We start from the raw sequence: 16,633 nt of genomic DNA on the forward strand, positions 1-16,633 counted from the left end.
GCCTTAAGCAGAAGAATGTCTTAGCATCATAAGACAGAAATAGACTCTTCTTCCCTCCTCTTTCACATAGAGCACAGGGGATGGTAAGATGGAAGGGCTGCTAAATTAGACATAGAATTCTCTTCATACACCCCTCACCCGAATCCAGGGATTCCAGGTGTTTACCTCTGCCCTACGAAGTCTACCTTCTGCCTCCTTCTTCCTATTTTCCCCTGGACTGAGAACATGGCTTGTTCAAGGGACCATTTCCCTTTCTCTTCAAAGCTCCTTTTGATATTCTCTACCCTAGAGTTCATGACCAGAGTTGATTAACAATATTTTGAAAAACTGAGGAGGCAGACCCCTGCCAACAGTCTTTCAAATGGCTGCTCATCTGTCCATGGTGATAGTTACAGGCAAGTGTAGTCAAAAGTGATTGATTTCTTGGGTTTGGGGGTAAACAGGCTGGGGAATTCCTAAGTATATTTTGTCACAGTACCCTCAGGTTGAAGTGACGAGCTGGATTCCTTTCTCTATCGCATATTCGGTTGCATGTTCCTTCCTTTAGGTTTGGGGGCTTCTAGTTCATTGACAAAATATCTCTCTCTAGTTGCCTTCCTTTCAAGCTGGAGCCTGATTTTTTTCCAACATATAATTTTGTTTTTCCCACAAAGAGTTTCTTCTCTCATGTCCCCATCTAGTATTAAGTGCACTTTAAAGAAAGGGGCAGGACAGACTTTCTAGAGGTGGGGGAGCCCCAGGGATCAACTTGGAGGGCTATTTCCCCAGCGATTCTCAGCCCATAGTTACAAGGACTATTGTTTTAGTTTCAGATGGTCCTTTCCTTCCACATGGTGCTAAGGTGGTTTTCCAGGTAGCTGTAGGAATGGAGGTCTCCAGCTAGTCCAAACCAAGAAAGAAAATCTGGTGTCCTGAAATCCAGTATTATCTAGAATGGAAGACCAGGATCCTCCAGCAGCAGGGCAACCTATCACCCAGCTTCTTCTAAGGCAAAAAAAAAAGCTCAGTGGGAGGGCTAAGTGCATACAGAGTCCTTCAAGGGAAAGAGGCTCTGCCCCCTTTACCTGTTGGGCCCTTTTGAGCAGTTAAGGAGAAAGGCAGGGAAAAAAAAAAAGACCAGAGGAGTGTGAAATAAATCCAAAGTGGTGATTTTCAACCATTTTTCAAAACAAATCTTACACAGAACCCTGATGTAAAAAGTAAAAGTAATGCAGGCCGGGCGCGGTGGCTCACGCCTGTAATCCTAGCTCTCTGGGAGGCCGAGGCGGGCGGATTGTTTGAGCTCAGGAGTTCGAAACCAGCCTGAGCAAGAGCGAGACCCCGTCTCTACTAAAAATAGAAAGAAATTAATTGGACAACTAAAAATATATACAAAAAAAAAAACTAGCCGGGCATGGTGGCGCATGCCTGTAGTCCCAGCTACTCGGGAGGCTGAGACAGGAGGATCGCTTGAGCCCAGCAGTTTGAGGTTGCTGTGAGCTAAGACGACGCCATGGCACTCTAGCCTGGGCAACACAGTGAGACTCTGCCTCAAAAAAAAAAAAAAAAAAAAAAAAAATGCAGATCTGGGCAGTTTGCATTTTCTTTTCTTTTTTTTTTTTGGTGGAAAATGCTTCATTAGTTGAGGAGCTCTTGAACAGTCAGTCCTAAGAGACCCTGAGGATTCTATAGAGTAGTTTGAAAACCACTGTTCTGAGGAAGGGGGTCCAATCTGGCTCCTCTACACTAAACCTGCAACTCGGAGAGAAGAGGGAAAGGGTGGGGTGGATGAGCCACACTGTCTCCAGGCCCAGTTGGAGAACAAGGAAGGTACCTGTGGTCCTGTGGACTTAGGCTAACAAATGCCAGAAGGGCACCTAAGAATCCAGAGTTTTTTTATGTAATATTGTCACTAAATACTTAACAACACATATGAAAATGTGAAGGCGTAGGGCAGATGAGGAGAGAGGTGACACCAAGGGAGCAGCCTTCTCTTTAGCAAGATGTAAGGGAAATATAATTTACTTACACAAATAATAAACAACACACACACAAACCTTCACCAGAAGCTTCACACTACACCCTCCTCATCCTCTTCCTGCTCCCCACCTTCACCACAACCCTTTCAGAGAGCCAGGGTCACCACAAGGGGCACCTGGCCTGCCCACTCACATCTGCCAGAATGTTGCATGCCAGAGTGGAAGACGAACCAAACTGCACAAACCCCAGTGTGTATTTATTTGGTGTACATAGATGCCTTTAAAATAAAATACATTCAATGATGACTTTGTGTTGTTGGAAATCTTCTTTATCCTTCCCCAACTTCACTCCGTTCCATTCATGTAATGGCGCTGGACAGTGTGGTATATATCCTTCCAGATGTTTTTCTATAGATTTACATACAGGGTTGGTTTTTTCCCCCCACTTGACGATAATATCCTGGAGATCTTTTTTATGTCAATATACATGGATTGAACTCATTAAAATATATAAAATGTTTCATATATTTATCCTACAATTCATTCCACCATGCCAGATATCCACTGTTGGTGGATATCTACATGGTTTGTAATTTTTAACAAAAAATGGTATCTTGTTCTCATTTTTTACCCAGACTATCACCTCTGCCCCAGCATCAATTCCTTCCCTCCCCAGTGCGTCACCATTTCTCCCTTGCCAACAGCTCAATTCTCTTGTCCCAAGGTCATTTACCACAATCACCCTTCCAACCCCCCTTTTAGGGAATACCCCACCTATCTTCTCTGCTCATACTTCAAAGATTCTGAGATGGAGAAAACTACACAACCCAAAACTGGGGCAACTAAAAATGAAGACCCTATAAACTAACCTGGACCTTCAGTGCTGCTCAATATTCCTTCTGTGTGTCCTTGCTCAGTGTCTTCTTCTACCCCCAGAGCAACTGGTCTAAGTGCTCACTCCTCAGGATCCCTTCCCACCCTCCTCTCTCACACAACTTTGTCATCTGCATCAAAAGGAAAATTAAGGCAACTGAACATGAAGTTCTTTATCCCCACCCCACCTACACACTTACCTATATTTGCACATATCCTTCCTTCTCCCTTCTGACAAGTGATAAATCTCCTTCTCTGGGCTAAAGTGAGTCCCTTCTAGATATTTAATTTTCGAGATACTTACACAGAACCCCAAAATATAACTAAAAGTAATGCAGACTTGGGGAGTTTGCATCTTCTTTGTTAACACCTGTCTCAGTGATCTCTTTTCCTTGTAAGGTCTCCCTTCCATAAGTGTCCCTCCCTTTACTGTGTGATTCTCTGTAAGTGACTCCCTATCTTACTTGTTTTCGTGTAGCCAAATATCCTGAAATAGTCCCAAGCTTCCCATACCCACTTTGTCACCTCCCATTCATTCCTCAGCTCACCTTGATCTGGCTCTTGTTCTGCTCAAATTACTTCTCTAAATTGCACTAGTTACCAAATACAATGGGCATTTCTTGGTCCTTGTACTTGTTTCACCTCTCCATGACTATGACACTGCTCTCTACTCTTTCCTTCTTGAAATTTGACTCCCCTTGACTTCTGTGACCCTGCTGTCCTGGCTGCTTGTACTTCTCTGGCCACCCTTCTGAGTCTTCCTCCACCATCCTCTTAAATGCTGCTCTATCTCAGGGTTCAGCCCTTGGTCCTTTCCTTGCTCTTTCTGGGAGATGTCATCTATGCTGGCAGATTGCACAACAATTCTTAAATCTGTATCCCCGGCCCAGACTATTCTGCTGAGCTGTGGGAGTATTATCCTCAGCTGCCTCAAACATGTTCCAAACTGAACTCATCTTTTCTCCAAAACTGCTCTTTTTCATGTCACCACCATCTCTCCTCACCTTAGCCAGAAGCCTGGGGCTCATTCTCAATGTCTCCCTTTTCCTTCAAACCCCACGTCCATTATGAATTTTCCAAACTGACACCAAACTACATCTTTAGATGTCATCCCCTCTTTCCAGCCCAACAGCCACTGCTTTAGTTCATTATCCGTGCCTGAACTGTTGCAATATTCCAGTTACCCTCCAGGAAGATGCCTGAGTGGTCCTTCTAAAAGGACATCCAATGCATCAAAATCACTTAAGGGATCTCCAGTTCCTACCCTCTCTAACCTTAAGCCTTGCTTCTTCCTCTGGTTCTCAAATTCTAGCCCTACCTTAATACTTATATCTTCCAGAAACAGACCAGTTCTTTCTTGTCTCCATGTCTTTGTACAGTGTTGTACCTAGAAAGCCTTTTAACCCCTAGGCCTGAACTCCACCCAGTCTTCCCTACACGGCACAGTCTCCATCCTCTTGGAAGCCTTCCCTTATAAGCTGCACTTCCTTTCTTTCTGTCATTAGCATTGCCTCATACACAGCTCTCGTATAGCCCGTATTTCGCATATTGCAACTTTCTCCTTTGACCAGCCAGTGACACTAGACTCCTAGACTCCGAACTCCTTGAGGGCAGTAACTGTCTTATCTCCTGCTTCAATTAAAGGGGAGACTCAGGGTCTAGAATAGTGCCTGGTATAAGTTAAGCGCTCAAGAAATACTTGTTGAATGAATGAATGAATTTAAAGACTTTCGGGGACATTGGTAAGAATTTTGGATTTCCCCAACCCCTACTTGGTAAAGAAATGCTTTTGCATTAGCCTCAGACCGGAGGTTAGTCATTAAAAAGTGGGCAAAACCGGAAGGTGGCGATTTTGCAGCAAAGAAGCCCCCGACCTGAGTGAATCAGGCCGGCCCAGGCAGCACCTCAGTCGCCTCGCTGACAAACGGGGGCCTCGCAAGCCGCTCGCGGTCCTCAGGGGACGGGGCTCCCACGCTGCGCCAGGTGAGCCCACCCATTGCGCGGGCGTTGGGGAGGGCAGGCGCCGGGAGACTGAGCCAGCCTCGCCCCGCCCCGCCCCGCCCCGCTCGCGCGCCTGCTGGCCAGCCTCCGGTCACGTGACGGCGGCGCAGGTGAGCTCCGCTTCCGGGGTCGGGCGGCCGGATCGCGGCCGGCTCCCGCTTCCACTCCGTCGAGTGTGCGGGAGACTATGGCGTCCTCCTCGGTCCCACCGGCCACCGTACCGGCGGCGACAGCGGGCCCCGGCCCGGGTTTTGGCTTCGCCTCCAAAACCAAGAAGAAGCATTTCGTGCAGCAGAAGGTGAAGGTGTTCCGGGCGGCCGACCCGCTGGTGGGCGTGTTCCTGTGGGGCGTAGCCCACTCGGTGAGAACCTGCCCTAACCCCCAACGGCTCTGTTCGGAGCCCTCAGCTCCTGCGCCTCTGGGCGTCCCTGTTTCCAGGCTTCCGCCCCCGGAGCCCCTCGCTCTGCTACTTTCCCCGCCCACACCGGCCCCTGTCGCCCCCGGGTAGTCTTGGTTCCTGCCCGCCAACCTTCCCCTTCTGGTTGAAGACTTTTCCCCCTGCTTTAGACTTTTGTCTCCCCCTCCGCCCTTTACTCCTCCACTCTAGTTCCACCTTCTTCCCCACTTGAAATCCAGCTCCCTGTTCCTTGACTCCTTCCTGCCAGGTCTAGCCTCAGCCCCAGGCTACGGAGACTGGCCAGGACCCGGCTCCAGCTGGAAGGACATTAGGGGGAGTGGCTCTTTGGAGTTGGTGGGATGAGAGTGTGGGGGTAGGCGAAGGGGAGTAGCTGGATGAAGGGGATCATTCATTTTCCTTTCCACCTTGCTTTGCAGCCCGGGTTCTCGGCTTTGGAACCTTAGCTTTGTTTTGGGGAAGCTCTAGGCTTTCAGGACTTTCTAATCCTGCTTGTCCCTTCCTTTCCCTTCCAGAGGTACAGCATTTCAGAGAGACTACCCCAGCCTGAGCCTGGAGGTTGCCCTCACTCAGGACCTATGCGTATATGCCTTTGGTCTTAACTGCATCCCCATTGCTGTCAGGAGTGATAGTGTTTGGTGTAAGTGGGAGTCATCTTTGACCAAAGAGAAGGCTGAAGAGCTTTGGTCCTGGGGACACTATGGTGGTTAGAAGCAGGAAACTGCCCTAGAGAGTATGGCCTGGGAGTCAGGAGGTGGCCAAGGAGACCAGTACATCTCCTTTCCTGAGGCTACCTCCAGTGAAAGAAGCACAGCCATTGCTCCTCTTCCCTCGGGTCTGGAATGGGAGGGATGCAGTGATCTTGCATGTGACAAGGAATGTTTTAGAAATCAACTTTCTTGAATGGTTATGGTCATGGCAGGGTTGCGGAGGTGGAAGGTTGTGAGGAATAATACAGTTTTTGTTACATTCTTAATTTGTGGTTAAGACTGTTGTTTGGGGTGAGTTGGCTCCCTTTTGCATTTGTGGCTGTCTGGGTGGTAATGTCTTATCAGTGAGTATCCAGTATAAGGCACTTGGTATGGGGAAGGTTGATAGATGTAGGGCTGCCTCTTATGTACCTTCCAGGTGACTTGTCTATCCCAGAGGGAGGTTTAACAGGATAACAGGGAAGGTTTTCCCTTGGTAGGGATTGGGGGAATTACATGTAAGACCTGCCTCATTTTCCCTAGGTATATATACTTCAGCCCCAACACCCCACCCTCAGCCAACACACATCTTCTTCAAGTGTCTGGAATGGAGAAATTCCTTGAACATATGTCTTAGTGATGATTCAGCTTGCTTAGCAGGTGGCAAGGAGGGGGCAGGAAGAGCTATAGCTGAATTTCAGGCTGGGAATCTCAAGTGGCTTTTTTTTTTTCCTGGAGGAATATGTTCTGTCCTCCTTTTCTACTGAGAATGGGAGGAGTTGGTTGTACTGCAGTGTGTGGGATTTAGGTTAGACTGCAGTTCATAACCTCTGTCAAATGATCAAGTTGGCATTCATTTATTCAGTTAATAAACACTTCAGGATCACTGTGTGCCATACATTGTGCTAGCTGGGCACCTGAGAGATGCAGACAACTAGAATGGGCCCTTGCTCTTGAAGAGCTCACAATCTAGTTGGGAGAACTTACTACATTAACTAGTGATTAAAGACATGTGATACATGCACTAACAAAAACAGGTGATGGGTATTGTAGCAACACCAAGGAGAAAGTACATCTCAGGATTTCTGAGTACCAGAGCTCCTTTTCTCCTCCGAATTAGCAGACTGCAGATCTGGGGCCTGAGGAGAGCATGTGATGCTTGTGTCCTTTGGGCTGTGGATTGGTTTGACTTTAGGGAACAGACTCCTAACAAGCTCATATTCTCTGCCTTCATTTCCCCTGAAATCAGCTGCTCTTCCTTTACCTTACACCTAGGCAGGCGGGGACCTACTGCAAAGAACTGGGTCAGAGTGGCCTGGAAGGAACTGGTCCTGTTTGTAAGGATATGGATATGGATATGGATATGGATATGGATATGGATATCCTTTTACAGGATATGGACATTTCATTCTTCTTGCTGCTGTTGACCCCTCAGAGTCCCATTAATTCTTTTGTGCACTTTAAAAATGCTTTTTTTTTTTTTTTAAGGAGCATGTAACTGTTTGTCTTGAGTTTGCAGAGGGTATTTTTCTTTTCTAGAATTTCTCACAGCTTTAAAAATAGTCCTGAGCTGCTTACAGGGTTTGCCTATTATAAAATGACTGTTGTGAGCATGAAGTTCCACGGGGGTGGGAGTGTGAGGGGCTGTGTGTGAGTGTTGCTGACTGCAGTCCTTCTTGGGCAGCAGAAGGGGTTAGACACATTCTCTCACTTCTGTCAAGCATATGCATAGCTAGTGTTTTTGAAGAAATGAAGTTCAAGTTGCCCTTTCCTGATTCCTGCCTAGACAAAGTATACGAGTAGCTCTCCACACCCTTATTTACTGCCTCCCTATTCATGTTTTGGCTTATCAGATCAATGAGCTCAGCCAGGTACCTCCCCCAGTGATGCTGCTGCCAGATGACTTTAAGGCCAGCTCTAAGATCAAGGTCAACAATCACCTTTTCCACAGGTAAGTGGGGTTCCTTGTCCTTCTCATGTTAACCTTCCTAGAAAAAGAGTAAAAAATAATTTTAAAATATTCAATGAGTTGAAGGTTTTAGATTTAGAAAGTAGTTTACCAGTTGTATGGTCTAACATCCTTCTCAATGCAGAAATTAGCTTTGTGCAAAGAAACCATGAAAATAATTTCCAATATTGCCTACACTCTTCTATATACCAGTATTATCTCATTATCTCTCCTCTGGCCTGGCAATTCCGTAGAGTAAATACATTCAGATGCCATTACCATTAGCTTTTTTTTGAGACAGAGTCTTGCTCTGTTGCCCCAGGTAGACATCATCATAGCTCACTGCAATCTCCAACTCCCAGGTTCAAGCAATCTTCCTGTCTCAGCCTCCCAAGTAGCTGGGACTACAGGTGCGTGCTACCACACCTGGCTAATTTTTCTATTTTTTGTAGAGACAGGGTCTCAGTCTTGCTCAGGCTGGTCTCCAACTCCTGAGCTCAAGCGATCCTCCTGCCTCAGCCTCCCAGAGTGCTAGGATTACAGGCATGAGCTACCGCACCTGGCCTACCATTAGCTTCTGATAGGGACTCCCTGAAATAAATACTTGAGTCCTTTAAGCTCTTCTAGTATCAGAAGATGCCATTCAAAACAGTGGTACCTATTGTTGACTTCAGGATGTCTCTGACTTGCTTGAGATTTGGGAAATGCTGCTGTTTGGATGTAGTAGAGCCTAGCTGTACTAATACCACTTACCAGCCATATGACTTAGGCAGGTCACTCAATCACCCTGAGATTCAGTCTCTCCTATAAAATGAGAATAATGCACCTTTAAACAACCTTACAGGACTTTGTGAGAATCAAATGAGGCAGTATGCATGAAGGTACAAGCTGTCAAAGGTAATACTGTTACTTTGTTTTCTTACCTTAAAAACTCAAATTTCAGGGAAAATCTGCCCAGTCATTTCAAGTTCAAAGAGTATTGTCCTCAGGTCTTCAGGAACCTCCGTGATCGATTTGGCATTGATGACCAGGATTACTTGGTGAGAGTCCATTAAGGGGTGAGGGTCATCCTTTCTCCCTGGCAACTGGGACAGTCATGTTTAGAGAAATGAGAGCCTTGGCAAATATGCTTCTGTACCTCTGACCTGTGGTCACAGGCATCTTCAAAAATCTAAGGAAAACTATAAATCCTGTCCTGGGGCAGGTGTGGAAATGTGGATACCTTAAGAATTTTGCATTCAATTTCATAAGTCCGTATATAGACATCTGACTGGGAAGCCCTGCTTAATCTCTTACCCAGGGTTTCATCCACTTTCAGAAGCATTTGGTCAACCATTACCCTGTGACTTGCGTCTCCATGTAAAGGGGGAGGAAAAGAGTCTGTTTTGTGTCCCCAGGTGTCGCTTACCCGAAGCCCCCCCACTGAAAGTGAAGGCAGCGATGGACGCTTCCTCACCTCCTATGATCGGACTCTGGTCATCAAAGAAGTATCCAGTGAAGACATTGCCGACATGCATAGCAACCTCTCCAACTACCACCAGGTCAGCCCTCTCTCCAGTCGCTTTTCCCTCTCTGCCCCACTCATACATAGCTCAGCTTCCAGAGCACGTGGGCAGACTTCCTAGCCCTTTTTCTCTCTACAAACCATTTTTCTACCCAAAAAGCACTTGATATATCATTTTTTGAAAGCTAGGAATTTCAAGAAAAGGGCCTCTGCATACCTTGTGTTTGACTTAACAGAAGAATTTAGATGTGTTCCTTCCCATGTAGTAGTTACAATCTAAAACCACTGGATCAATACATACATAGAGGGCATATAAGTAGCAAAATATAGACTATAGATTAAGTTAGAATTAGGTGAAATGTTAAAATCAAATATACTATCAGGAATAAATGTAGTTAGGAGAGAAAACCCAGATAAGTACACAATTGAGATAAATTGGATGGGAGAAAATCATACCCAGCCCTAGATGGGATTAGGGAAGCTATTCTGCCTGATCAGAATAACTTGGAATGTAGATTTATGAAATGTTTTGGTCATTAAAAACAATCTTCCTGGATGTCTTTCTACTAAAGAAAAATTTCACCAAAACCAATGAGCAAGGAATGCATGAAAAACTCTAAAAGGAGTCTAGTTTATACAACAAATATTGAATGTCTCTTATAACTGGGCCCTATGATAGACAGTGGAGAAAGGGGAATAAAACGGTCGTGGACATTGAGGATCTCTTGGTCTAATGGCAGAGACCAATAAACCAGTATTAGCACCACAGCAAGATGGGTGCAATAGAAGAGGTATATATAGAATGTTCTGAGGGTACAGAGAAGAGCATCTTGACTCACCTGGGGAAGGAGGTACACTTGGGAGGCTTAAAGAATTTTTACGAAGAGACATCATAGGAGTTGATTCTCGAAGGACTAGTAGGGGTTAACCATTGGACAAGGTGGAAGAGAGCATTCTAGGCAAAGGAGAACAACACTGGTAAAGGCACAGAACCATGAGAGAGTTTGGTGTTAGGAAACTGCAAGAAATTCAGTGTGGCTGGGATTTGGCATTGTGGAAAATAGGCAGGAGCCAGATTGTGAAGAGGCTTATACGTCACACAAAGAAGTTAGGGCTTTATCCTGAAGGCGGTTTACAGGGGATTGATATATACATGATTTAGAAACATCCCTGTGACAGCATGTTAGACAGTGGATTGTAGAGAGGGAATACTGGAGTGTGCTTACCAGTTAGGAGGTAATTTTAATAGTGTAGGGTAGAAATGATGAGGGCCTGGAAGAGCAGTGGCAGTGAGGATGGAAAGGAAAACCTTTGGGAGAAGCGTAGGAGTTAACGCACTGGAACCTCCAAATTCCGGGAGGGATAACTGGTTGCCCATTCACCAACAAGTGGGAAACAGAAAGAGGAACAGGTTTTTGGAGGAAGAAAGTTCTGATTTGGACATGTTGAATTTGAGGTTTCTGCAGTTCATCCAGATAAGGATGTCCAGTAAGTGGTTGGGATATGGGTGTGGATTTCAGAAAAGAGGATTAGACTAGGAGTATAGATTTGAGAGTTGTACATGAATAAGTGGTCATTAAACCATAACTGTAGATAAAATTATTGAAGGGAAATGTGTGGAATGAAATGAAAAGAAGGTTGAAGACAGAACCTTAAGGAGCAAGTAAAGAGCACACAAAAGAGACTGTGAGTAGATGGACACTTTTAATGATTTATGCCCTACTGCATTCCTTGAAGGATTTGAGGACAGAGAGGAGGATCAGAAGGGTGGTATAGGCCAGGCATGGTGGCTCACGCCTGTAATCCAAGCTTTCTGTGAGGCCGAGGCGGGAGGATCGCTTGAGCTCAGGAGTTCGACACCAGCCTGAGCAACAGTGAGATCCCATCTCTACCAAAGAGAAAAAAGAAAAACAAAAAGACAAAAGTACACAAAACAACAGAAGGGTGGTATATTGGAAGCTGAAGACAAAGAGAGTCTTAAGGAGAGATTGTCAGTACAATTAAATGCCACAGAGTTGAAATATGACAATGACTAGAGTACCCATTGGATTTGACGACAAGGGGATTCGGGGGAGATTTCAGAGGAGAAATGAGGGTTTAAATCTGATTTCAGTGGTATGAGGTGTGAATGAGAGATGGGAAATGGATTGATTGCTGATTACTTTCCTGAGAAGGTTAGCTATGAAGAGGAGGAGGCAGCAGCAACATAGAGATGGTAGTACTGAAAGAAGACTTTTATTTTCTTTTTTCTTTTTTAAAAATTGAGACAGGGTTTTGCTCTGTTGCCCAGGCTAGAGTGCAGTGGTGTGGTCATAGCTCACTGCAGCCTCAAACTACTGGTCTCAAGCAGTCCTCCAACCTTGGCCTCCCAAAGTGCTAGGATTACAGGTGTGAGCCACTGTGCCCAGCCAAGATTTTTTTTTTTTTTTTTTTTTAAAGAGATGGGGTATTACTCTGTTGCCTAGGTTGGTCTTGAACTCCTGGGCTAAAGTGATCTTCCCACCTCAGCCTCCGGAGTAGCTGCCTGGTTCAAAAGCAGAATATTTTTTTCAAGAATCCAAATTGTAGGCCATCATGCAGACATTTTTTTTTTTTACTACAGGAATCTAGCCCACCAAGAAATGCTGGTCTAGATAAAGTCTTTTCAATAATAAGTAGATATAAGTTTTAATCCTGGTTCTGTGATCACTTGCATATACAGAGACTAAAGTAAGGATAATAACACCTACCTTTCTCATATTAAAGAATGGTAGAGGTGAAATGAGAGAAGGTTCTTTAAAATTAAGAGACATTATACAAATAGAAGAAATCAGAGGAGATGAGGATTCAGAAACTTCGTGGATAACCAGTGGCATTTTTAGGAAGCTTCTACCACTTTTGACTTTCTTGTAACCTCTCTACTTGAAGTGTTCTGCTCCACCCTGTATGAATTCCCATCTCTGGGCTGTTTGTGTATCTGCTACTCAGCCTCTCCTCATTCCTTCCTCCCCTTCCACCCCAGTACATTGTGAAGTGCCATGGCAACACGCTTCTGCCCCAGTTCCTGGGGATGTACCGAGTCAGTGTGGACAATGAAGACAGCTACATGCTTGTGATGCGCAATATGTTTAGCCACCGTCTTCCTGTGCACAGGAAGTATGACCTCAAGGTAAGGAGAGGATAGCTATAGCTTAGGGGTAGGCTCCTGATAGTTTGAGAATGGGGAAGGGCCTGGGAGGCATTGGATGATTCCTTTTAAAGGAAAGAAGGCTGTGGGTTTGAGTACTCACCTTAGGAGCTGGGTTTCACTGTTCTTTTAGCCACTCTGCTTACTTGGTCTTTGGGTTTCTCCACAGGGTTCCCTAGTGTCCCGGGAAGCCAGTGATAAGGAAAAGGTAATACTAATTTGAGGTGATAGGGTGAGGGATGGGGAGGACAGATGAAGGGATCCTCTCAGATGAAGAGGGTATTCTTCTTCTCTTGGGATGGGGATAGGGATCACTAGCTATTTGTTCTTTTTTTAAACCACTGAAAATAAAAGAGATATAAATTGCTACTGATCAGGGATTGTTTGGAAGGTGCAGTGTGGGAATAGCTGCTTTGTCCCCGGCATGGGTTAGTCTGTGTGGAAGGTTTGGGGATGGGTAAGGATGCCAGACTTTAAAAGCAAAATGCTTGCCCTCCACCTCCCATTCTGGGCTCTTGTATTCAAGCAGCAGTTTTTGCTGAAAAAGAAGGAAAAGTCAACATGGAGGGTCTTGACTTAAAACCATCAGCAGAAAGTGGTGGGATGTGATTTGGGGTACAGCTGCAGTGACTGAGTGTGGGGAAGTCCTTGGAGGTGAGAACAGACTCTGGGGAAGCATCATAGTGTGGAGTCAGAGGAGATCACTCTCTTCTAGGGGACACTGAGTTGGAGATGGAGCCCTAGACAAAAGAAGGGTTGAGACCTTGGGGAAGGGATGTATTCCCAAGATGTCCTTTTACTTGTTCTTAGGTTAAAGAATTGCCCACTCTTAAGGATATGGACTTTCTCAACAAGAACCAGAAAGTTTATATTGGTGAAGAAGAGAAGAAAGTATTTCTAGAGAAGCTAAAGAGAGATGTGGAGGTGATGATTGGTTGCTCTGGGAAATGGCTTTGTTTGTTTCCTTTTTGGTGCTCCCCACAAGGTAATTGTCTCTTTCATTCATAATATGAAGGAGCACCATATTCCCTTCATTCTTTGGGTCCTCTGCATATAGGGGCGTGGGGTATGAGACATGAAAAACCTCTAAAGGTGACCTATGGCGGGGGTGGCTGGAATGAGCTAAAAGGATGATTTTGATACCAGGACATTTAGGCACTAAAAGGCAGTGGTATACCCTCAACCTCAAATTTTACACTTCCTTTCCCCAGGAGGGCCCCAGAAATTCAGCAATGGAGGTAATAAGGGTAGCACCTGGGATTGAGGAGGGAGATGTGGGGTGTCTGATTTGTCAATGGGTCTCAGTTTCTAGTGCAGCTAAAGATCATGGACTACAGCCTTCTCCTGGGCATCCACGACATCGTTCGGGGCTCTGAACCAGAGGAGGAGGGGCCTGTTCGGGAGGATGAGTCAGAGGGGGATGGGGACTGTGGCCTGACTGGACCTCCTGCTGTGGTGGGCTCCTATGGCACCTCCCCGGAGGGCATCGGAGGCTACATCCAGTCCCATCGGCCCCTGGGCCCTGGAGAATTTGAGTCCTTCATTGATGTCTACGCCATCCGGAGTGCTGAGGGTGAGAGATCCTGGACAATTTAAGGTGGAAAGGGGAGGATTGTCCTTGGGGAACAGAGACCAGGGTGATGGGTGGACAGCCTGCCTAGCTTTCTAAAACAAAACTGGTTCCTGGGGAAAGGGAATTGGGACTATGCCTGCTCTTCATTGTTGGTCCCTCTCCCTAGGAGCCCCCCAGAAGGAGGTATATTTCATGGGCCTCATTGACATCTTGACACAGTATGATGCCAAGAAGAAAGCAGCTCATGCAGCCAAAACTGTCAAGCATGGGGTGAGAGTTCCCCAAACCCTTGCCTTTCCTGTCTTGACTATTCTTTGGGAAGGGAGAGCCTCTTGTGCCAGAGCAATGGGGTGGCAAAAGGATGGAAATGGTTTGGGGTGGACTGGAGGGTGGAGAATGGGGGCATATGGTGAGGTGGCCTGACACGTTGTTCCATACCTCCTCTCACAGGCTGGGGCAGAGATCTCTACTGTCCATCCCGAGCAGTATGCTAAGCGATTCCTGGATTTTATTAGCAACATCTTTGCCTAAGAGACTGCCTGACTCTGTGATGTTCAAGGTGGTGGGGCTCTCAGAGGCTTGAGGGAATTGTGGATTTTCTAGCCACTACTTCTCTTCCCACTTTGCTAAATTCAGGCTGCAGCCTTCATCCATCCAAGTAATTCCATCTTGTTGAGTAGGCTCTTTCTGGACCTTAGAAATCCATTGTCCTTTCTCCCCTTTGTCCATTTTTCTTCCCTCTTTCCCTCTCCCCCAAACAAGCTGCTTGCTTCATTAGAGTGTTATTGTTGACTCTCTCCCAAGTGCCTTGCTCTTTGTAAAATGTCCTGTTGTTTCTATAAAACAGGAGCTGGGGGCAGGGGGTTGTTTGCCATCTTCAGGACCTGACTGGACAGATGGACCTGGCTTAAGCAGCTACTCTGGATGCACTTTGCTGTGTGGGATGAACTAAGGGTGTCTGAATTTTGCTGATAACTTTATAGAACTAGAACTCACTGTGGCATGCTTCCCTCTTGGTAGGCCCCAGGATGGAGGACTTTGAAGATACTACAGATGTGGGTGCAGGCATGCACACACATCATGGAATATGGCCGATCTTACACACACAGGTTGGGTGGAGAATGGTCAGCAGGCTGGCACCTCATGGAGGTGGGACCTAAGAGGACTCTTGTGATTATGCAGGGAACTGGAGAGGATCTCTGTCAAGGACTGACTAAGCTCTTCTCTAACCCCACTTCCACCCCCACCTACCTGTACTGGGCACAGGAGCCCAGAGATGGCCAAAAGCATTCAAGCCTGGATGAAGCTGTTTGACTATTGCTGCTCTTCACCGGGACCTCACACACCTCCTGGGCCTGGAACCCTTCAGTGGGGATGTGGCCAGTTCTGGAGACTGGGATGGTGGGCCAGGGGCTGTAAGATTCATTCCCCATGTTAAGTTTGCTTTCTTCCTGTCTAGCCATTCCCAAGGTTTATTCCCAGCAGAAGGGAATACCCTTAAAAAAAAGGGTGAAGGATTACCTTTACCTGAATCAGTTCTGGTCATTTCAAGAGGATGGAGGTCTCAAGTGTGGGAACTTCCCCTACTCCCTGGATAGTGTGCCTAGCACACTTCCTTTCCCCACCCCTTCTTAAAGTCTCTTTCTAGTTGGATTTATTGTTGTTCTGTTCTCTTCTGTCCTGTCTTATACTGCTACTGTGTCTCCCAGGGGACAGATGGCCTTCTTTGTCATCTTCACTCTCCACCCCCAGAGAGGAGTCAGAGCCATAACTCGATCACCCGGCCCCCTCCAAAGATAGTTAAGTTGATGCATGATATTCTCAGAATGTAGAGGACCCTGATGAGATGAGACAGATTGTCCTCCCCTCCCCGCTGCTGCCTTTGAGGCTAAGGTACCCATTCTTCTTGCTACCCTCCATCCCCTTTGAGGATTCCACATTTTTTTTAACATAAAGATGGGCCACCAGCATCTGGCCTGCAGCTATGCAAAGCTGCTTTGCTCTGTATCTGGCTGGACTGATCTATCTCACGAGAAGTCATGAGATCTAATGGAGAAGCCCTCCTTCCCCTTCATCTTTAGCTCCAAAGGAGGTAGCAAGAGGAGTCCCCAGTAAGGAGCCCCTATGAAACCTACCTGATGGGTCTTTCTCATTCCAACCCTCTGCCTTTCCCCTAATGAATGCAATAAAACTCTGTGACACCAGCAACGGTTGTTCTTTGGAAATGGGTATTCTTACCACATGGCTGATGTATCATGGGCAGTATGGTCTTCATTTGTTGCTTCTGTTTTTCTTCTTTTTTGTTTTATTAATAAAAAAAAAAATCTTGTGTATTTACTCCCATTACCATCACAATACAGAAAATAAATTATTCAAATCCCTCCATAAAAATGCCTTTTTCTTTTCACTTTTCTGAGGAAGCTTGTGCTTCGGGGTACAGAGACCAGCTGAAGAATTCTGGTGTTCGAGGTGTTGGGCCCCTGACTAAGGATGCGAATTTATGGAC

General features: G+C 46.0%; 1 protein-coding gene across 1 annotated transcript; it reads left to right on the forward strand.

The window, feature by feature from the left end:
• Window positions 1–4,895: 4,895 nt before the first annotated feature.
• PIP4K2C (phosphatidylinositol-5-phosphate 4-kinase, type II, gamma) lies at window positions 4,896–16,439 on the forward strand. The gene is made up of 10 exons (XM_012654287.1): window positions 4,896–5,193; window positions 7,790–7,887; window positions 8,828–8,924; window positions 9,282–9,425; window positions 12,390–12,536; window positions 12,724–12,762; window positions 13,365–13,478; window positions 13,860–14,127; window positions 14,294–14,397; window positions 14,578–16,439. Exons 1-10 carry the CDS (start codon window positions 5,020–5,022, stop codon window positions 14,656–14,658), a joined length of 1,266 nt encoding a protein of 421 aa, XP_012509741.1. The 5' UTR covers window positions 4,896–5,019; the 3' UTR covers window positions 14,659–16,439.
• The last annotated feature ends 194 nt before the right edge of the window (window positions 16,440–16,633 follow it).

Source organism: Propithecus coquereli, unplaced genomic scaffold (assembly GCF_000956105.1).
Source record: "Propithecus coquereli isolate 6110/MARCELLA unplaced genomic scaffold, Pcoq_1.0 Scaffold111, whole genome shotgun sequence".
NCBI lineage: Eukaryota > Metazoa > Chordata > Mammalia > Primates > Indriidae > Propithecus > Propithecus coquereli.